Source organism: Oncorhynchus kisutch, linkage group LG15 (assembly GCF_002021735.2).
Source record: "Oncorhynchus kisutch isolate 150728-3 linkage group LG15, Okis_V2, whole genome shotgun sequence".
NCBI classification, from domain to species: Eukaryota; Metazoa; Chordata; class Actinopteri; order Salmoniformes; family Salmonidae; genus Oncorhynchus; species Oncorhynchus kisutch.
Window position 1 is genome coordinate 29,530,310 of NC_034188.2, and position 23,564 is coordinate 29,553,873.

At 46.7% G+C, this 23,564-nt stretch overlaps 1 protein-coding gene across 1 annotated transcript in view; it reads left to right on the forward strand.

Annotated features, from left to right (window-relative positions):
- Window positions 1-23,564, forward strand: part of LOC109905125 (dystrophin-related protein 2) — a 125,778-nt gene that overhangs the window by 38,369 nt on the left and 63,845 nt on the right. The window contains 5 exon segments of the mRNA XM_031790061.1: window positions 6,178-6,334; window positions 10,507-10,627; window positions 15,383-15,494; window positions 15,799-15,955; window positions 21,964-22,110. Of these exon segments, the coding sequence (XP_031645921.1) occupies window positions 6,178-6,334; window positions 10,507-10,627; window positions 15,383-15,494; window positions 15,799-15,955; window positions 21,964-22,110 (694 nt within the window).

Consider the following 23,564-nt stretch of genomic DNA (forward strand, 5'->3'; position numbering starts at 1 on the left):
CACTACAACATCGCCATGACTAGATCCATAGTGTTCACTACCACTACAACATCACCATGACTAGCTCCATAGTGTTCACTACCACTACAACATCGCCATGACTAGATCCATAGTGTTCACTACTATATCACCATGACTAGCTCCATAGTGTTCACTACCACATCACCATGAGTAGCTACATAGTGTTCACTACTACATCACCATGACTAGCTCCATAGTGTTCACTACTACATCACCATGACTAGCTCCATAGTGTTCACTACTACATCACCATGACTAGCTCCATAGTGTTCACTACCACATCACCATGACTAGCTCCATAGTGTTCACTACCACTACCACATCACCATGACTAGCTCCATAGTGTTCACTACAACATCACCATGACTAGCTCCATAGTGTTCACTACTACATCATCATGACTAGCTCCATAGTGTTCACTACTACATCACCATGACTAGCTCCATAGTGTTCACTACCACTACCACATCACCATGACTAGCTCCATAGTGTTCACTACAACATCACCATGACTAGCTCCATAGTGTTCACTACTACATCATCATGACTAGCTCCATAGTGTTCACTACTACATCACCATGACTAGCTCCATAGTGTTCACTACCACTACTACATCACCATGACTAGCTCCATAGTGTTCCCTACTACATCACCATGACTAGCTCCATAGTGTTCACTAGTACATCACCATGACTAGCTCCATAGTCTTCACTACCACATCACCATGACTAGCTCCATAATGTTCACTACCACTACAACATCACCATGACTAGCTCCATAGTGTTCACTACTACATCACCATGACTAGCTCCATAGTGTTCACTACCACTACAACATCGCCATGACTAGATCCATAGTGTTCACTACCACTACAACATCACCATGACTAGCTCCATAGTGTTCACTACCACTACAACATCGCCATGACTAGATCCATAGTGTTCACTACTATATCACCATGACTAGCTCCATAGTGTTCACTACTACATCACCATGACTAGCTCCATAGTGTTCACTACTACATCACCATGACTAGCTCCATAGTGTTCACTACCACTACTACATCACCATGACTAGCTCCATAGTGGTCACTGCCACATCACCATGACTAGCTCCATAGTGTTCACGACTACATCACCATGACTAGCTCCATAGTGTTCACTACCACATCACCATGACTAGCTCCATAGTGTTCACTACCACTACTACATCACCATGACTAGCTCCATAGTGTTCACTGCCTCATCACCATGACTAGCTCCATACTGTTCACTACTATATCACCATGACTAGCTCCATAGTGTTCACGACTACATCACCATGACTAGCTCCATAGTGTTCACTACCACATCACCATGACTAGCTCCATAGTGTTCACTACTACATCACCATGACTAGCTCCATAGTGTTCACCACTACATCACCATGACTAGCTCCATACTGTTCACTACTATATCACCATGACTAGCTGCATAGTGTTCACTACTACATCACCATGACTAGCTCCATAGTGTTCACTACCACTACTACATCACCATGACTAGCTCCATAGTGTTCACTACCACATCACCATGACTAGCTCCATAGTGTTCACTACCACTACCACATCACCATGACTAGCTCCATAGTGTTCACTACAACATCACCATGACTAGCTCCATAGTGTTCACTACCACTACTACATCACCATGACTAGCTCCATAGTGTTCACTGCCACATCACCATGACTAGCTCCATACTGTTCACTACTATATCACCATGACTAGCTCCATAGTGTTCACGACTACATCACCATGACTAGCTCCATAGTGTTCACTACCACATCACCATGACTAGCTCCATAGTGTTCACTACCACTACTACATCACCATGACTAGCTCCATAGTGTTCACCACTACATCACCATGACTAGCTCCATACTGTTCACTACTATATCACCATGACTAGCTGCATAGTGTTCACTACTACATCACCATGACTAGCTCCATAGTGTTCACTACCACTACTACATCACCATGACTAGCTCCATAGTGTTCACTACCACATCACCATGACTAGCTCCATAGTGTTCACTACCACTACCACATCACCATGACTAGCTCCATAGTGTTCACTACAACATCACCATGACTAGCTCCATAGTGTTCACTACTACATCATCATGACTAGCTCCATAGTGTTCACTACTACATCACCATGACTAGCTCCATAGTGTTCACTACCACTACCACATCACCATGACTAGCTCCATAGTGTTCACTACAACATCACCATGACTAGCTCCATAGTGTTCACTACTACATCATCATGACTAGCTCCATAGTGTTCACTACTACATCACCATGACTAGCTCCATAGTGTTCACTACCACTACCACATCACCATGACTAGCTCCATAGTGTTCACTACAACATCACCATGACTAGCTCCATAGTGTTCACTACTACATCATCATGACTAGCTCCATAGTGTTCACTACTACATCACCATGACTAGCTCCATAGTGTTCACTACCACTACTACATCACCATGACTAGCTCCATAGTGTTCCCTACTACATCACCATGACTAGCTCCATAGTGTTCACTAGTACATCACCATGACTAGCTCCATAGTCTTCACTACCACATCACCATGACTAGCTCCATAGTGTTCACTACCACTACAACATCACCATGACTAGCTTCATAGTGTTCACTACAACATCACCATGACTAGCTCCATAGTGTTCACTACCACTACAACATTACCATGACTAGCTCCATAGTGTTCACTACTACATCACCATGACTAGCTCCATAGTGTTCACTACTACATCACCATGACTAGCTCCATAGTGTTCACTACCACTACTACATCACCATGACTAGCTCCATAGTGGTCACTGCCACATCACCATGACTAGCTCCATAGTGTTCACGACTACATCACCATGACTAGCTCCATAGTGTTCACTACCACATCACCATGACTAGCTCCATAGTGTTCACTACCACTACTACATCACCATGACTACCTCCATAGTGTTCACTGCCACATCACCATGACTAGCTCCATAGTGTTCACCACTACATCACCATGACTAGCTCCATAGTGTTCACTACTATATCACCATGACTAGCTGCATAGTGTTCACTACTACATCACCATGACTAGCTCCATAGTGTTCACTACTACATCACCATGACTAGCTCCATAGTGTTCACTACTACATCACCATGACTAGCTCCATAGTGTTCACTACTACATCACCATGACTAGCTCCATAGTGTTCACTACTACATCACCATGACTAGCTCCATAGTCTTCACTACCACATCACCATGACTAGCTCCATAATGTTCACTACCACTACAACATCACCATGACTAGCTCCATAGTGTTCACTACTACATCACCATGACTAGCTCCATAGTGTTCACTACCACTACAACATCACCATGACTAGATCCATAGTGTTCACTACCACTACAACATCACCATGACTAGCTCCATAGTGTTCACTACCACTACAACATCGCCATGACTAGATCCATAGTGTTCACTACTATATCACCATGACTAGCTCCATAGTGTTCACTACTACATCACCATGAGTAGCTACATAGTGTTCACTACTACATCACCATGACTAGCTCCATAGTGTTCACTACTACATCACCATGACTAGCTCCATAGTGTTCACTACTACATCACCATGACTAGCTCCATAGTGTTCACTACCACTACAACATCGCCATGACTAGATCCATAGTGTTCACTACTACATCACCATGACTAGCTCCATAGTGCTCACTACTACATCACCATGAGTAGCTACATAGTGTTCACTACCACATCACCGTGACTAGCTCCATAGTGCTCGCTCACATATATTTTACATTTTCAACTAATTGTAATTGAGAATTTGTTCTTAACTGACTTGCCTAGTTAAATAAATATAACATTTTTAAAAGCAAGGCAAGTCAGTTGAGAACAAATTTTTATTTACAATGACGGTCTAGGAACAGTGGGTTAACTGCCTTGTTCAGGGGTAGAACGACAGATTTTTACATTGTCAACTCGGGGATTCAATTTAGCAACCTTTTGGTTACTGGCCCAACGCTCTAACCACTTGGCCACCTGCCGCCCCAAAACGTATCAGCAGCTTTGAGGCAGTCAAAGCTGTAGCAGGTGGGACACATTCTCTCTCTCAATTCAATTTAATCTCACATGGCTTTATTGGCATATGAAACTTTATTCTTACTTTGCTAAAGCAAGTGAAATAAATGATAAACAAAAGTGAAATAAACAATAAAAAATGTACAGTAAAAATTACACTCACAAAAGACTAAAGACATTTCAAATGTAAATGTATGTCTATATACAGTGTTGTAACGATGTGAAAATAGTTAAAGTACAGAAGGGCAGGCCCAGCAGTTGTCTTATATACGGCTATAAAATGAGAAGTTATATTTGCATGATTTAGCATAATTAATTCATCCTTACCATTTAGTTTCATTCATGTGACAGACCAATACCTCACTTCTTCTCTCTAAGCTGAGACATTGAAACTGAGATATCTTTTGTTCTGAAAACAAGGTCTGGGCGTACTGCTAAATAGCAGCTATGGAGGGTTTGTTAAATCAGTCACTTGCATGAATAAATTGGTTATTAGAACCACACATAAATAGAACAAAGAAATTAGCAATAAGAAAAGCACAAACATTAAAATTCCCATTACAAGTTCATAAATCCTGCTGCTGTTATTGCACACTGTGGAATTTCACCCAATAGATATGAGAATTTTGATAATTTGCGGGTACCTGCCTAATTCTGCTCTGCATTAATTATTTGGTATTTTACGTTGTGCAATGAGGATATTTTAGCAGAATTCTGCATGCAGAGTCTCAATTTAATGTTTCTCCCATTTTGTGAATTTTCTGACAACCACAAAGGGCAATGGGTTCTATATTTTTAGCCAGATTCTAATTGGTTGGTCGAATTTTATTTGAAATTTTATGTTCCTTTTGATGGCATAGAAGTCCCTTCTTGCCTTGTCTCTCAGATTGTTCACAGCTTTGTGGAAGTTACTTGTGGCGCTGATGTTTAGGCCGAGGTATCTATCGTTTTTGTGTAAACTAGGGCAATGGTGTCTAGATGGAATCTGTATTTGTCCTGGCAACTGGACCTTTTTTGGAACACCATTATTATTGTCTTACTGAGATTTACTGTCAGGGCCTGTCATTGAAATATATTCCAGGTGACTACCTCATGAAGCTGGTTGAGAGAATGCCAAGATTGTGCAACACTGTCATCAAGGCAAAGGGTGGCTCCTTTGAAGAATCTCAAATATATTTTGAGAGGTTGCCATTTATTTTGGGTACTTCATGATTCCATGTGTTATTTCATAGTTGTGATGTCTTCAATATTATTCTACAATGTAGAACGTTTGTAAAAAATAAAGACAAACCCTTGAATGAGTAGGTGTGTCCAAATTCATGACTGGTACTGTATATGTTTTTGCTGTTTTGTTCTTTGTTATAGGTCCAAAAAGATTGAAGAAGTGGTTTATCCTTACATCTCCGTTTTGGATAGATAACTCTTTGTGTTGTTGTTTGTTTAGTGTGTTCCAAGTGGTTCGATTCTATGGATTCTTCAATTACATTGAGCTGATTTCTGACGTGCTGTTCCTTCTTTTTCCATAGTGTTTTTCTGTTTTGTTTTGGTGATTCACCATAGTGAAGGCGTAGGCTCCAGTTTTCTGGGTCTCTATGTTTTTGGTTGGAAAGGTTTCTAAATGTCTTTCTTGGGTTTTTGCATTCTTCACAGGTCTGAACTGAGGGGGCCTATATGCGGTGTGGTCATGGTTGGTTTGGGGGGTATTGATTGGTTGGGGTGCGTGTGTGGATGTGGCTGGTGGTCTGGATATAGGTCCTCAAGGCATGGGTGGGAGGAGGGGGGGGGGTCTGGGAGAATGTCTCGCTGGTCTGGGCAGGGTGTCTGTTGATCTGTTGCTCCTGTGTATGGTGCTGGGGCTGTGGTTTGGGGCGATGTCCTTTAGGGTCCTGGCTAAGGTGGGCACTGCTGCTTCTCTCCTCTCTGGTAGATGTGTTGGGTATCATGAGCAACCATTGGCTGACTGTCGTTTTGCTCTGTCTGTTTGTCTGTCTGCAGGGTGCGGCTAGAGGCGTTCTCCGACAACAGTGGGAAGTTGCAGCTCTCCCTGCAGGAGATCATAGACTGGCTGACGGCCAAGGACGAGGAGCTGTCGGAACAGCTGCCCATAGGGGGCGATGTGGGGGCCGTCCAACAACAAAGGGAGTTCCACCAGGTACTGTGTTGGGCCCCTTTAAACAACGACATCACACAAACACGCCAAACTAGTATATAATCAGGATGTTCTTGTAAGGCAGAGCTCTCCAACTTTGTTCCTCAACACTTGTGTAGGTTTCCAAGAAGAGGGTTGGAGAACTCTGTTGTAAGGCGAACCAACATTATTTTATTCCCAGTTTCTTTTGTGGCACTAAGGACCATGTGGCACTAACTCATTCAGTTCTATAGGACTGAATGAGTGGGCTATCGGCAGATACACAGTAATCAGAGGGTGCTATAGTTAGAAATTCCTTGAGTGGAACCCATCGTTCATGCCGAGCTGCAAGAATGTGTGTTAGAATTACCATCCAGTTGAGTTGTATTGATCAAACGAATGCAAAGGCACCTAACCCTAACCCTTTAGTTTCTCCCTAGAAACTCCTTAGTTACCTGTTTGAAATGAATAGGACCACTAGACTATGTTTCAGTGCTGTGACACTACCCTTAGTTTAACCTATTAGTCTGGTTAGCCATTAACATTAAGGACAGAGGGTAAGTAGTTAGATAGGAGTACATACCTCATCCCTCCACCTCTCCGTCCCTCCATCCATCCCTCAATCCCTTCTCAGCGATTTACCTACTTTCATATAGCAACCCCTTTAATTTGAGGCTCTCTTAATTTGGCCATGTATCAAAATAACGACTCTATTTCAGCATTTAAGACTCTGGCTGTTATCTTCAGGAGAGATCTGAGGCAACAAGATGTCTGTGGTGTGTGTTAAAGCCACCCAGTGGTGAAGCTGTAAAGATACCCTGAACTGCCGTTAAGTAAGAAGAGTGCCTCAGCTGAAATCCTTTTAATTGACTGACATGTTAAAAAGCCCTTGCTACTATGTGAGAGGGGAATAAAACTGTCTGAAATCTGAGAGTAGTGGAGCCAAGCAGATGAAGGGTGCAGAATATAAGATGGGGAGAAATAGTCTCTCACATTCAGGGGCTTGTTCTGCACTCCTCCTCATTCTGTGGCAGAACATTGAGAAAATCCTTCCTAGCAATGGTTCCTGGGTTGTTTATCCATTTCCCAGGAAAAACACTTCCATTCGGTGCGAGATCTCCCCCGAACACAAACAGGCAGGCAGGAAGGCAGACACACACACACACACACACACACACACACACACACACACACACACACACACACACACACACACACACACACACACACACACACACACACACACACACACACACACACACACACACACACACACACACACACACACAGAGAGACAGATACACACCATAATTGGTCATGTACTACAGCAGAATGCTCTTTCCACCTTTGTTCCAATTTTCTGTGCTGTCAGTTTTTGCAGTGAGTCTCTGAGGGGGGAGAGTCGTATTGACAGTGATAGTGGTCCTCCCCCTCTCCTCCCCCTCCACCCCGACCGACTGGCACTGTGAAATCCGCTTCCCAATTAACAGTACACAAACCATCCAGTCACACACCATCTCTTTCTCTCTATCTCTCTCTCTCAAGCACACTGTTGCTCTATCTCGATCTCTGTCTCCCTCTCTAATGTTCTGTTTGCCATCCTGCTGATTCTGTTACTCAATATGAACCAGTACAAATCAGTAAGAACCAGTATGATCTACTATGAAAAAACAGTCAAAAACTATGTCTCCCTCTTCTTCTCTCCACCCCACTCTTTCCTCCCCTGTTTCCTCCCCCTCCTCTTCTCTCCACCCCCCCTTCCTCCCCTGTTTCCTTCCCTCTCCTCTTCTCTCCACCCCCCTCTTTCCTCCCCTGTTTCCTTCCCCCTCCTCTTCTCTCCACCCCCCCTCTTTCCTCCCCTGTTTCCTTCCCCCTCCTCTTCTCTCCACCCCCCTCTTTCCTCCCCTGTTTCCTTCCCCCTCCTCTTCTCTCCACCCCCCTCTTTCCTCCCCTGTTTCCTTCCCCCTCCTCTTCTCTCCACCCCCCTCTTTCCTCCCCTGTTTCCTTCCCCCTCCTCTTCTCTCCACCCCCCTCTTTCCTCCCCTGTTTCCTCCTCCCCTCTCCTCTTCTCTCCACCCCCCCTTTCCTCCCGTTTCCTTCCCCCTCCTCTTCTCTCCACCCCCCTCTTTCCTCCCCTGTTTCCTTCCCCCTCCTCTTCTCTCCACCCCCCCTTTCCTCCCCTGTTTCCTTCCCCCTCCTCTTCTCTCCACCCCCCTCTTTCCTCCCCTGTTTCCTTCCCCCTCCTCTCCTCTCCACCCCCCTCTTTCCTAACCTGTTTCCTTCCCCCTCCTCTCCTCCCCACCCCCCTCTTTCCTCCCCTGTTTCCTTCCCCCTCCTCTTCTCTCCACCCCCTCTCTCCTCCCCTGTTTCCTTCCCCCTCCTCTTCTCTCCACCCTCTTTCCTCCCCTGTTTCCTTCCCCCTCCTCTTCTCTCCAACCCCTCTTTCCTCCCCTGTTTCCTTCCCCCTCCTCTTCTCTCCACCCCCCTCTTTCCTCCCCTGTTTCCTTCCACCACCACTTTTCTTTTCTCTATGTCCCAATTTTAAATGCAGTATTCCTTTATAATCTATCTAAGATGTTCCCACTCCCCAAGCGCACCGTTGCTCTAAAACCTTTCCGACAAAGCGGAGAGTGAAATTGCATTGAGTTTTCTGTGGAGAATTAAAGGGTTTTAAGAAATGAGAATTATTGATCTTAAGTAGATTTATTCTGCTGTGTTTTGGAATGTAGGGATGTGTCCCTTTCAGTTTGTGTGTGTGCGTGTGTGTGTGTGTGTGTGTGGTCGCTCTAAGTATATGTGTGTGTAGCGTTCAAAAAAGCGTGTGTGTGTGTAGTGCAGAATCAAATCATCTACAGAACAGAGAGATGATGAAAGCTGGATATGTCTTCTGTGTTGTGAGAAAGCTCCGTGTAATGGGGTCTCTGAGGGCCCCAAACATAAATGGGGGACTGTCAACATGTTTGGAGGGGGTAATGAAACCATTTCCTCAGACTTCTCCGTCTCTTCCAGCATGCATAATGCAGCCTAATCGGAGCTGAAGTCTTTATTTTGAATGTTCCTTCAGCTAATGATGGAACCTCTCAGTGTGAAATTTAACTGGAATTAAAGTTTTAACGCAGCGGAGGCCTGAGGGAGGGAAGCAACCCCCCCCCCAATTCCTCCTAGGGTAGCAACCGTTCCCTGAGAAAAATGAGAAAAGCGAGTTAAAGTCCTACTTTCCTTAGTAACCTCAGCAGGAAATCTTATCAAGAACTACAGCTCCTGCACAGATCAGATTTTTTGCATGTTTGCTTAGCGTCGGTTGTATTTGTCAGTTCAGCGGGGTTTCGTAATTACTTCCGTCAGCGAGGAGGGAGGCTGGTGTTATCAGGGAATGACTGGCTGCGGTTGTGGGGTTTAATAGGCACTGAAAGACAGTCGCTGCTCACCACGGGGGAAAGTAAGCTTGTAGTCTAGCAGATTTCACATAAAAAAAATGGTAATCTCTTCATATGCTAAGAGGATCGCGCCTCTGACTATTCCTAAATAAATGACATGGAGGGAAGAAATATATGTCACTCTCCTACTGTATTAATGAATGAAGATTCAAGTTTTTACCTAGTGTAGATGAGTAGTGAATGGAGATTAGGGAGAGGCTGGTTGACGCTGACGGTGGGACCCAGAGGTAGAGCACTATGTAGGGAATGCTACACTATGTAGGGAACTATGTAGGGTGCCATTTCAGGGGCCGTCGTGGAGTCATTCATTCCATTGTGTTGGTTTCTAAACGTGAAGTAGAAATCTGGATATTGTGTGTACACTCAGGCAGTTTAAGTTCTCCATGATTTACATGAGCAGCGTTGCAGGTAAAGAGCCAGGAGGAGCCAGCCTCTCTAGCTAATTGGGTGATCTTTGTGAGGAGGCCAGCTGACCAATACTCTGTGTACTCCTGGCCTTCTATTCTTCCATAGGCTCTCACAGCCCTGAGACAGTAGTACAGACAGACAGGCAGTCCTACGGGGTCCTGCCAGTGGCTTCTTGCTGTCTTTATGCGTGTGTGTGCTAACATGTGCATGTCTGTAAAGATTGTTCTTGTCTATGTATTCAAATTAGTGTATACATGTGTGTATGCGTCATTTATAATGAGCCCATTCATGTTGTGGTTGTACTATGCTTCCATCTTTCTGTGGGCCCCTGTCTGTCCTGTCTGTCTCCAGGTCTTCATGGAGGATGTCAAGTCTCGGGGGCCCTTCATCTACTCGGTGCTGGAGTCTGCCCAGGCGTTCCTGACACAGCACCCCTTCCAGGAGCCCGAGGAGACGCTGCACGACGGAAAAGGTCTGGCCATCCATGGCCACACCCCACTCCACCACACACTCCACCCCCCCCACACACACCCACCCCCCCAAACCCACCCCATCCCACTACACACCCCACTTGACCACGCACACCCACCCCACCCCACCCCACCCCACCACACGCACCCCACCCCACCACACACCTAAATCAGATGTGAGTAGTGAGAGCAGAGATAAATAGGGAGTTCATTAAGTTGGTCTCCAGCAGGTGCGTATCCACCATTAGGTCTGATTAGCAGCTACCTGTCCTGCTGTATCAGAGTGGATCAGAGGATGTATGTTTGGGGAGAGCAGTTGGGTCGGGACCAATTAATCCAGCTCACACCATCTGGTCAAATCAATAATGCAGCATTCTAGGCTTTCTGCCCCCCTTCCTCCCTCTCTCCCCCACCCACCCAGCATCCTTTTGCTCTCCACCGCTTGTGGCAGGCATGGGGAAAAGACGGGTGGTGAACTCTCTCTCTGCCCCCAACAAAATGTTTCTCACGGTTTCCCCCTCCTCCTTTTTTCCCCAATGCTGGTGTTGGCAGGCATCAGCACTAACACTCCCTCTCTGACCCTCCAACAGTCCCTCTCTGACCCTCCAACAGTCCCGCTCTGACCCTCCAACAATCCCTATCTGACCGTCCTAAACACTCCCAACACTCCCTCTCAGACCCTCCAACACTCCCTATCTGACCGTCCAACACTCCCAACACTCCCTCTCAGACCCTCCAACACTCCCTATCTGACCCTCCAACACTCCCAACACTCCCTCTCAGACCCTCCAACACTCCCTATCTGACCCTCCAACACTCCCAACACTCCCCCTCAGACCCTCCAACACTCCCAACACTCCCTCTCAGACCCTCCAACACTCCCAACACTCCCTCAAAGACCCTCCAACACTCCCTCTCAGACCCTCCAACACTCCCAACACTCCCTCTCAGACCCTCCAACACTCCCAACACTCCCTCTCAGACCCTCCAACACTCCCTCTCAGACCCTCCAACACTCCCTCAAAGACCCTCCAACACTCCCTCTCAGACCCTCCAACACTCCCAACACTCCCTCTCAGACCCTCCAACACTCCCAACACTCCCTCTCAGACCCCTCAACACTCCCTCTCAGACCCCTCAATACTCCCTCTCAGACCCCCCAACACTCCCTCTCAGACCCTCCAACACTCCCAACACTCCCTCTCTGACCCTCCAACACTTCCTCTCAGACCCTCCAACACTCCCAACACTCCCTCTCAGACCCTCCAACACTCCCAACACTCCCCCTCAGACCCTCCAACACTCCCAACACTCCCTCTCAGACCCTCCAACACTCCCAACACTCCCTCAAAGACCCTCCAACACTCCCTCTCAGACCCTCCAACACTCCCAACACTCCCTCTCAGACCCTCCAACACTCCCAACACTCCCTCTCAGACCCTCCAACACTCCCTCTCAGACCCTCCAACACTCCCTCAAAGACCCTCCAACACTCCCTCTCAGACCCTCCAACACTCCCAACACTCCCTCTCAGACCCCTCAACACTCCCTCTCAGACCCCTCAATACTCCCTCTCAGACCCCCCAACACTCCCTCTCAGACCCTCCAACACTCCCCAACACTCCCTCTCAGACCCTCCAACACTTCCTCTCAGACCCTCCAACACTCCCAACACTCCCTCTCAGACCCTCCAACACTCCCTCTCAGACCCTCCAACACTCCCAACACTCCCCCTCAGACCCTCCAACACTCCCAACACTCCCTCTCAGACCCTCCAACACTCCCTCTCAGACCCTCCAACACTCCCAACACTCCCTCTCAGACCCTCCAACACTCCCAACACTCCCCCTCAGACCCTCCAACACTCCCTATCTGACCCTCCAACACTCCCAACACTCCCTCTCAGACCCTCCAACACTCCCTCAAAGACCCTCCAACACTCCCTCTCAGACCCTCCAACACTCCCAATACTCCCTCTCAGACCCTCCAACACTCCCAACACTCCCTCTCAGACCCCTCAATACTCCCTCTCAGACCCCCCAACACTCCCTCTCAGACCCTCCAACACTCCCAACACTCCCTCTCAGACCCTCCAACACTCCCTATCTGACCCTCCAACACTCTCAACACTCCCTCTCAGACCCTCCAACACTCCCTATCTGACCCTCCAACACTCCCAACACTCCCTCTCAGACCCTCCAACACTCCCAACACTCCCTCAAAGAACCTCCAACACTCCCTCTCAGACCCTCCAACACTCCCAACACTCCCTCTCAGACCCTCCAACACTCCCTCTCAGACCCCTCAACTCCCTCTCAGACCCCCCAACACTCCCTCTCAGACCCTCCAACACTCCCTATCTGACCCTCCAACACTCCCAACACTCCCTCTCAGACCCTCGAACACTCCCTCTCAGACCTTCCAACACTCCCAACACTCCCTCTCAGACCCTCCAACACTCCTTATCTGACCCTCCAACACTCCCAACACTCCCTCTCAGACCCTCTAACACTCCCTATCTGACCCTCCAACACTCCCAACACTCCCCCTCAGACCCTCCAACACTCCCAACACTCCGTCTCAGACCCTCCAACACTCCCTCTCAGACCCTCCAACACTCCCAACACTCCCTCTCAGACCCTCCAACACTCCCTATCTGACCCTCCAACACTCTCAACACTCCCTCTCAGACCCTCCAACACTCCCTATCTGACCCTCCAACACTCCCAACACTCCCTCTCAGACCCTCCAACACTCCCAACACTCCCTCAAAGAACCTCCAACACTCCCTCTCAGACCCTCCAACACTCCCAACACTCCCTCTCAGACCCTCCAACACTCCCTCTCAGACCCCTCAACTCCCTCTCAGACCCCCCAACACTCCCTCTCAGACCCTCCAACACTCCCTATCTGACCCTCCAACACTCCCAACACTCCCTCTCAGACCCTCGAACACTCCCTCTCAGACCTTCCAACACTCCCAACACTCCCTCTCAGACCCTCCAACACTCCTTATCTGACCCTCCAACACTCCCAACACTCCCTCTCAGACCCTCTAACACTCCCTATCTGACCCTCCAACACTCCCAACACTCCCCCTCAGACCCTCCAACACTCCCAACACTCCGTCTCAGACCCTCCAACACTCCCTCTCAGACCCTCCAACACTCCCAACACTCCCTCTCAGACCCTCCAACACTCCCTATCTGACCCTCCAACACTCCCAACACTCCCTCTCAGACCCTCCAACACTCCCTATCTGACCCTCCAACACTCCCAACACTCCCTCTCAGACCCTCCAACACTCCCAACACTCCCTCAAAGACCCTCCAACACTCCCTCTCAGACCCTCCAACACTCCCAACACTCCCTCTCAGACCCCTCAATACTCCCTCTCAGACCCCCCAACACTCCCTCTCAGACCCTCCAACACTCCCTCTCAGACCTTCCAACACTCCCAACACTCCCTCTCAGACCCTCCAAGACTCCCTATCTGACCCTTCAACACTCCCAACACTCCCTCTCAGACCCTCCAACACTCCCAACACTCCCTCTCAGACCCTCCAACACTCCCAACACCCCCTCTCAGACCCTCCAAGACTCCCTATCTGACCCTCCAACACTCCCAACACTCCCTCTCAGACCATCCAACACTCCCAACACTCCCTCTCAGACCCTCCAAGACTCCCTATCTGACCCTCCAACACTCCCTCTCAGACCCTCCAACACTCCCAACACTCTCTCTCTGACCCTCCAACACTCCTGGCACCTGGCTCTCACTCTTATTTCTAACTCTTTCTCCCTTGTTTCTTTCTACTGATGTTTGCACACATTGAGTCTAACACTATCTCTGCCTGGCTGCCCGTTCCCTCACCCCTTGCCCCTCACACTCCCTATCTGACCCTCCAACACTCCCAACACTCCCCCTCAGACCCTCCAACACTCCCAACACTCCGTCTCAGACCCTCCAACACTCCCTCTCAGACCCTCCAACACTCCCAACACTCCCTCTCAGACCCTCCAACACTCCCTATCTGACCCTCCAACACTCCCAACACTCCCTCTCAGACCCTCCAACACTCCCTATCTGACCCTCCAACACTCCCAACACTCCCTCTCAGACCCTCCAACACTCCCAACACTCCCTCAAAGACCCTCCAACACTCCCTCTCAGACCCTCCAACACTCCCAACACTCCCTCTCAGACCCTCCAACACTCCCAACACTCCCTCTCAGACCCCTCAATACTCCCTCTCAGACCCCCCAACACTCCCTCTCAGACCCTCCAACACTCCCTCTCAGACCTTCCAACACTCCCAACACTCCCTCTCAGACCCTCCAAGACTCCCTATCTGACCCTTCAACACTCCCAACACTCCCTCTCAGACCCTCCAACACTCCCAACACTCCCTCTCAGACCCTCCAACACTCCCAACACCCCCTCTCAGACCCTCCAAGACTCCCTATCTGACCCTCCAACACTCCCAACACTCCCTCTCAGACCATCCAACACTCCCAACACTCCCTCTCAGACCCTCCAAGACTCCCTATCTGACCCTCCAACACTCCCTCTCAGACCCTCCAACACTCCCAACACTCTCTCTCTGACCCTCCAACACTCCTGGCACCTGGCTCTCACTCTTATTTCTAACTCTTTCTCCCTTGTTTCTTTCTACTGATGTTTGCACACATTGAGTCTAACACTATCTCTGCCTGGCTGCCCGTTCCCTCACCCCTTGCCCCTCATCCCCCTCCAGAAGTGTCTCCGAGGAAACGGATCCTGAACGTGAGTCGATCGGTTTGGAAGCAGGCCAATGTAACCAGTGACCTGTGGGAGAAGCTGACTGCCCGCTGCGTGGACCGACACAGGTCATATATACGACACAGGCCCACTCCATTGGGCTACAACCTACTCATGATTCTGATTGGCTAGATATGTTTTTACCCTGCCTATGCTCAAATATCGTTGGGTCTATATTTTGTCAGCATTGTGCACCACCTGGCAGTTTAAGGAAAAAGCTATGACTGAAATAAGGTTAGGTTGGGGACTTGGGGTTAATGCTCAGTTATTAGGGTGATTTGTTGGGTTGAAGTTAACGGGTTAGTGGTTAAAACTGAAAATGATGATGTAGAAAAGAACTGTTGTAGTTCAATAGTTGTGTGTGTGACCCAGGCACATGGAGCGGACCCTGGAACGACTGCTGCAGACGCAAGCAGCCATGGAGGAGCTGGCGATGGCCCTGGAGCAAGCTGAGGGCGTCCGGGATGCATGGGAGCCTGTAGGGGACCTCTTCATCGACTCCCTGCAGGACCACATTGACGCCACCAAGGTACAGTTGAAGTCGGAAGTTTACATACACTTAGGTTGGAGTCATTAATACTCATTTTTCAACCACTCCACAAATTTCTTGTTAATGAACTAAATATATTTTTGGGAATTAGGTTAAGTGCATGACACAAGTCATTTTTACAACAACTGTTTACAGACAGAATATTTAACTTATAATTCACTATATCACAATTGCAGTGGGTCAGAGGTTTATATACACTAAGTTGACTGTGCCTTTAAACAGCTTGGAAAATTCCAGAAAATGATGTCATGGCTTTAGAAGCTTCTGATAGGCTAATTGACATCATTTGAGTCAATTAGAGGTGTACCTGTGGATGTTTTTCAAGGCCTACCTTCAAACGAAGTGCCTCTTTGCTTGACATCATGGGAAAATCAAAAGAAATCAGCCAAGACCTCAGAAAATAAATTGTAGACCTCCAAAAAAAAATTCTTTTCTTTTTTTTCTACTGTGTTATTGACTTGTTAATTGTTTACTCCATGTGTAACTCTGTTTTGTCTGTTCACACTGCTATGCTTTATCTCGGCCAGGTCGCAGTTGCAAATGAGAACTTGTTCTCAACTAGCCTACCTGGTTAAATAAAGGTTCAATTTAAAGAAAATAAAAAAAGTCTGGTTCATACTTGGGAGCAATTTCCAAATGCCTGAAGGTACCATGTTCATCTGTACAAACAATAGTATGCAAGTATAAACACCATGGGACTACGCAGCTGTCCGCTCAGGAAGGAGATGCGTTCTATCTCCTAGAGATGAACGTACTTTGGTGCGAAAAGTGCAAATCAATCCCAGAACAACAGCAAAGGACCTTGTGAAGATGCTGGAGGAAACAGGTACAAAAGTATCTATATCCACAGTAAAACGAGTCCTATATCGACATAACCTGAAAGGCCGCTCAGGAAGGAAGAAGCCACTGCTCCAAAACCACCCTAAAAAAAGCCAGACTACGGTTTGCAACTGCACATGGGGACAAAGATTGTACTTTTTTGAGAAATGCCCTCTGGTCTGATGAAACAAAAATAGAACTGTTTGGGCTTTATGACCATTGTTATGTTTGGAGGAAAAAGGGTGATGCTTGCAAGCCAAAGAACACCATCCCAACCGTGAAGCACGGAGGTGGCAGCATCATGTTGTGGGGGTGCTTCGTTGCAGGAGGGACTGGTGCACTTCACAAAATAGATGGCATCATTACGGAGGAAAATTATGTTGATGTATTGAAGCAACATCTCAAGACATCAGTCAGGAAGTTAAAGCTTGGTCGCAAATGGGTCTTCCAAATGGACAATGACCCAAACATACTTCCAAGGTTGTGACAAAATGGACAGGACAACAAAGTCAAGGTATTGGAGTAGTCATCACAAAGCCCTAACCTCAAACCTATAGAAAATGTGTGGGCAGAACTGAAAAAGCATGTGCGAGCAAGGAGGCCTACAAGGAGGCCTACAAACCTGACTCAGTTACACCAGCTCTGTCAGGAGGAATGGGCCAAAATTCACCCAACTTATTAGGCTACCCGAAACATTTGACCCAAGTTAAGCAATTTAAAGGCAATGCTACCAAATACTAATTGAGTGTATGCAAACTTCTGACCCACTGGGAATGTGATGAATGTGATGAAAGAAATACAAGCTGAAATAAATCATTCTCTCTACTATTATTCTGACATTTCACATTCTTAAAATAAAGTGGTGATCCTAACTGACCTAATGCCTAGTGCCTGAAAACACGACTAGATCCAGCTGTATTGATTAGATATGGAGACAACGCTCCAAAGTTATTGATCCCTCTAGCTACACTCACTAATTTATCAGCTGTAAAGAGGCTCCGCCACTGTGCTGTCTAGATGGCTGTAATTTCACTGTCATTATGGAGGATCTGTATCTCCATCCATCTGCTCTCTTAGCCCTGTTTCTGTTATCATTGGAGCTCTGTTAGTATTGACTGAATGTGGGTTGAGTGTTTCTGTGCGATTTGATTTGGAGTTATTTTATTATTATATTGTCCTGCATCGTCAGGGTGTCCTGCATCGTCAGGGTGTCCTGCATCGTCAGGGTGTCCTGCATCGTCAGGGTGTCCTGCATCGTCAGGGTGCCCTGCCCACTTGGACTTAAAAGACACTCAAATCAAATCAAATGTTATTTTTCACATGCCCCGAATACAACAGGTCACCTTACACTGAAATGCTTACTTACAAGCCCTTAACCAACAATGCTTTAAGAAGTTTTAAGAAAAAAAGTGTGAAGTAAACAATAGATAAGTATAAAATAAATAAAAGTAGCAAATAATTAAACAGCAGTAGTAAAATAACAATAGCGAGGCTATATACAGGGGGTACCGGTACAGAGTCAATGTGCAGGGGCACCGGTTAGTCAAGGTAATTGAGGTAATATGTACATGAAGGTAGAGTTAAAGTGACCATGCATAGATAATAAACAGAGAGTAGCAGCTGCATAAAAGAGGGGTCTGGGTAGCTCTTTGATTAGATGTTCAGGAGTCTTATGGCTTGGGGCTAGAAGCTGTCCTGGTAATCCATCAGGCCCTGCGGCCTTGTGAATGTTGACCTGTTTAAAGGTCTTATTCGCATCGGCTACGGAGAGTGAGATAACACAGTCGTCCGGAACAGCTGATGCTCTCATGCATGCTTCAGTGTTATTTGCCTCAAAGCCGAGCATAAAAGTAATTTAGCTCATCTGGTAGGCTCGTGTGACTGGACAGCTTGCGGCTGTGCTTCCCTTTGTAGTCTGTAATAGTTTGCCAGCCCTGCCACATCCGACGAGTGTCAGAGTTGCAAAATAAAGTATCATATACATACATGCATACAGTACATCCATCTATCCATGAATACAAACATAACAACAACAACAACAAAAAAATAGTTTTGGGGCAATAGGCACTGACCTGTGCAAAAAGTACACAAACTGTCCCTTGAAGAATGGGGCGGGGTTCTTTGAACAAAGAATCACCTAGCAGGAACAGCACCATCTACTGGTCAGACCCTGGTCTACCAGGATGCAGGATGGGACATAAATCCAACAACTTAAATTACTAATTTCTCTGAGAATACATTACAGAGGATGAAGAAACAATACTCCGAGACACAGCTCCATACTACTCATCAGACATAGAGAACTGATACATACACTCGATGCTGGGGTGGGATTGGCGTGGGGTGTGGGGGGGTCCAGGGGTGGCTTTTGACCACTTCTTTGGATTCCTCATGTCTTACTCATTGTTAGAAAAAAGTTTGGTCCAAATTGGATGTTAGGTACTGTCACGAGGTTAGGTACTGGTACTGTCATGAATTGATTACTCAGCCTGAAACCCAGAATTTGTAGGAAACTAGTTGGAATGAATCAGACGGAGGCCCAGCTACAAAGTCATGAATGTTTATTTAGAGAGCTCTACCATGCATATACAAAGACGTTCCTATTATGTTCCTTTTATAATATTCTCTTAACCTACACACATACATACACACCAACCTCACCACAGTTTATTACCACTCAGCTGACAGTTCCAGTCTCCCCCAGATGAGAGAGCTCTGGAGGGGCTCTCCCTGTCCTATCTTATCTCCCCAGTTACAGCCGGGTTGGTTCAAACATAGGTTAATGCCTCTCTTCGTTCTCTTTCGACACACACATTACATTCCTTTCTTCCTAGGTCTATGCTACATAACCTCTTCCTAATGAACAAACATTATTTATCATTATATAAAGACAGGGTAGAATTCTGTTAGTTATAGTTCTACTTTAAACGTATACATAATTGAGTCATTATTCATAAAAATCCCATAACAGGTACTATAATTATTGAATATTATATGAATCCTATAAATTAGAATGGCCAATTTGGGTGCAATCAATTCGCTTAATTTCTCAGAGATCAAATTATATTTCAAGAAAATAATGCTTCCGGAATGCTCATCTTATCTGTTTCTAAAAAACAGAAACGATTTCAGAACAATCTGAGATGTTGGGTGTTATGACTTGCTGAAATACGACAGATGACCCCAGAGACATGTTGATATGACAGAAGGGAGTTCAAGTCCCCTCAGTTGATTGGCCGATGTTGAATTCCCAGCCAGTTATTTGTTTACTTGTTAATACACAGCGTTTTGTCACTGTCTTGACCGTGGCAGGCAGGGCTAAATTATTATTGAATTGAGAGAAAGAGAGAGTGAGAGAAAGAGAGACTGAGAGAAAGAGAGTGAGAGAAAGAGAGAGAGAGAGAGAGAGAGAGAGATGTATCTTCAACCCACACACAGTTGAGAGACACAAGAGAGAGAGTGAGGTACAGTAGAGAGAGAGAGAGAGATGTATCTTCAACCCACACACAGTTGAGAGACACAAGAGAGAGAGAGAGGTACAGTAGAGAGAGAGAGAGAGGTACAGTAGAGAGAGAGAGAGGTACAGTAGAGAGAGAGAGAGGTACAGTAGAGGAAGAGAGAGAGAGAGGGGTACAGTAGAGAGAGAGAGGTATAGTAGAGGAAGAGAGAGAGAGAGGGGTACAGTAGAGGAAGAGAGAGAGAGAGAGAGAGAGGGGTACAGTAGAGGAAGAGAGAGAGAGAGGGGTACAGTAGAGGAAGAGAGAGAGAGAGATAGAGAGGGGTACAGTAGAGGAAGAGAGAGAGAGAGAGGGGTACAGTAGAGGAAGAGAGAGAGAGAGAGAGAGGGGTACAGTAGAGGAAGAGAGAGAGAGAGAGGGAGGTACAGTAGAGAGAGAGAGTTCACAATGATCATGTAAATGTTTACCCTGCTGTTAGTGCCAGCACATGTTCCTTGTTTTACTATGTCAGCAGGCTCTGTCTGTCTGTAGTATGAACACACATGCACGTGTGTGAACAAACACACACACACATCCCTTAGATCATTAGCACTGTTTGTTCTGGGTTGATCTGACTCTTAAGTTGCATAAGCCATGAGTGATCCCTGTTGTATCTCTCCCATGGTGATGATGTATGTGCGGGCAGCTGCTCCAATGCTAGGTCCACAGTCCACACAGCCATAGCAGTGTAAGTCTAGTGCCAATAAACTCAGTCAACGGAGGAAAGGAATTGGGCATGCATTGTTAATTTCTCATTCTTTGATGAACGTTATGAACCAAATGTCAATTGATTTCCATAATCGACTGAGTTGAAATGGAGTTGACCCGAACCGTGCCAGCAGCATGTACCATGTGTCTGTCTATACCAGCACCATGTACCATGTGTCTGTCTATACCAGCACCATGTACCATGTGTTTCTCTATACCAGCACCATGTACCATGTGTCTGTCTATACCAGCGCCATGTACTATGTGTCTGTCTATACCAGCACCATGTACCATGTGTCTGTCTATACCAGCACCATGTACCATGTGTCTGTCTATACCAGCACCATGTACTATGTGTCTGTCTATACCAGCACCCTGTACCATGTGTATGTCTATACCAGCACCATGTACCATGCGTATGTCTATACCAACACCATTTACCACGTGTCTGTCTATACCAGCACCATGTACCACTTATATGTCTATACCAACACCATGTACCATGTGTATGTCTATACCAGCACCATGTACCACGTGTCTGTCTATACCTGCACCATGTACCATGTGTCTGTCTATACCAGCACCACGTACCATGTGTCTGTCTATACCAGCACCATGTACCATGTGTCTGTCTATACCAGCACCATGTGTCTGTCTATACCAGCACCATGTACCATGTGTCTGTCTATACCAGCACCATGTACCATGTGTCTGTCTATACCAGCACCACGTACCATGTGTCTGTCTATACCAGCACCATGTACCATGTGTCTGTCTATATACCAGCACCATGTATTATGTGTCTATGAGCCTCTAATTCCCTCTTTCCTCCCTCCCCTGCTCCCATTCGTTCTCTTTCTCCCTCTCTCTCTATTGCTCTCTGCCCCTCTTTTCTCCTTCCCCCTCTTTTCTCCTTCTCCTCTTTCTCTTCTTTTCTCCTCCCTCCCTTCCTCTTTCCTCTAGTTGTTTAAGGAGGAGCTGACGCAGGTGAAAGAGGGCATGAAGCACATCAATGACCTGGTTCATGAGCTGGCCATCTCTGATGTCCATTTGTCCATGGAAAACTCCCGCTCCCTGGAGCACCTCAACAGCCGCTGGAAACTACTGCAGGTAACTGGATACCGCTCAACCACCTCCCACAACATCCATACAACCTTCCCACAACCTCACCTCAACATTGCCTCAGAATCCCCTCAACCTTTCCTTCAACTCTCCCTTCAACTGTGTGTGGGTTGAAGATACAACTGTGTGGGGGTTGAAGATACAACCGTGTGTGGGGTTGAAGATACAACTGTGTGGGGGTTGAAGATACAACTGTGTGTGGGTTGAAGATACAACTGTGTGTGGGTTGAAGATACAACTGTGTGTGGGTTGAAGATACAACTGTGTGTGGGGTTGAAGATACAACTGTGTGGGGGTTGAAAATACAACTGTGTGTGGGGTTGAAGATACAACTGTGTGTGGGTTGAGGATACACCTGTGTGTGGGTTGAAGGTACAACTGTGTGTGGGTTGAAGATACAACTGTGTGTGGTTTAAGAGTATCCAGAGCTTTGCCTTGGCCACTCTTCTGTGCATCAGTTTAAACTGGCTGCCACAAATTATGACTTTTGTCTCCTGAGTGAAAGCTATTGGATTGTTCTGAGGGGAAAGTGGCGAGGAGGGCAGTGTAATACATGGGGTAGTGCGACACCCCTCAGCCTTAGGTGTCCTGCTTGTGCCCGCTCATCAGCTAGCTTTTGAGGTGACTTGATCAGATAAGACGCTTGAGGAGTGTGGTCACGTGTGTTTTTGAGGTCCCGAGTTCACGCCAGGTAATTGCCGAATCGGGAGGAAGTGGTACTCGCCAAGCAAGCAGCGTGATGTCCTTTACACCAGGAGTCAGCAAATGGGGCAGGGCTCTCGTATTTATGAACTTTTATTTATTCATGGTACCCCAACTGAGACCAGTGTCTCATTTATAATGTTGCCCTGAGGACAAAAAGTACATCAATACAGCAACAACAACAATATAAAAACTACAAGACAGCTATAAATACATTACATCAGGTCATTACAACAAGTTATAATAATCAATTGAAACAACTGCACACTTCAGTGAACTCATTTAACAACAGTTTTAAACTGTTCTATTGGCACCAGGGAACCCAGGTGTAATTTGTTTTGTAAGGTATTCCATAACTGGTACGTTAAAACTAAAGGCTGATTTACCACATTTTATGGTGACAAGCGGGACCTCAAGAGTTGACCAACCCTGCGAACAGATTGGGTATCTCATATTTGTGTATTTCAACAGGGAAGTGAGTTTTGTTAGACGCTTGTGGAGCAGAGCTTTGTAAACAAGAAGGGAGTAAGGAAGTGATCTATGGGACTTCAGTGAGGTGTGGCCAACCTTCTGATACAGGATGCAGTGATGAGTATTAAAACTGTCACCTGTAGTAAAGCAAAGAGCACTATGGTAGACAGCCTCCAAAGGTTCAAGAGTGGTGGCTGCTGGTGTTACCATATTCAGGAACTGTACAATCTTTCTCACTCTCTTTGTCTCTCTCTTTCTCTCACTCTCTT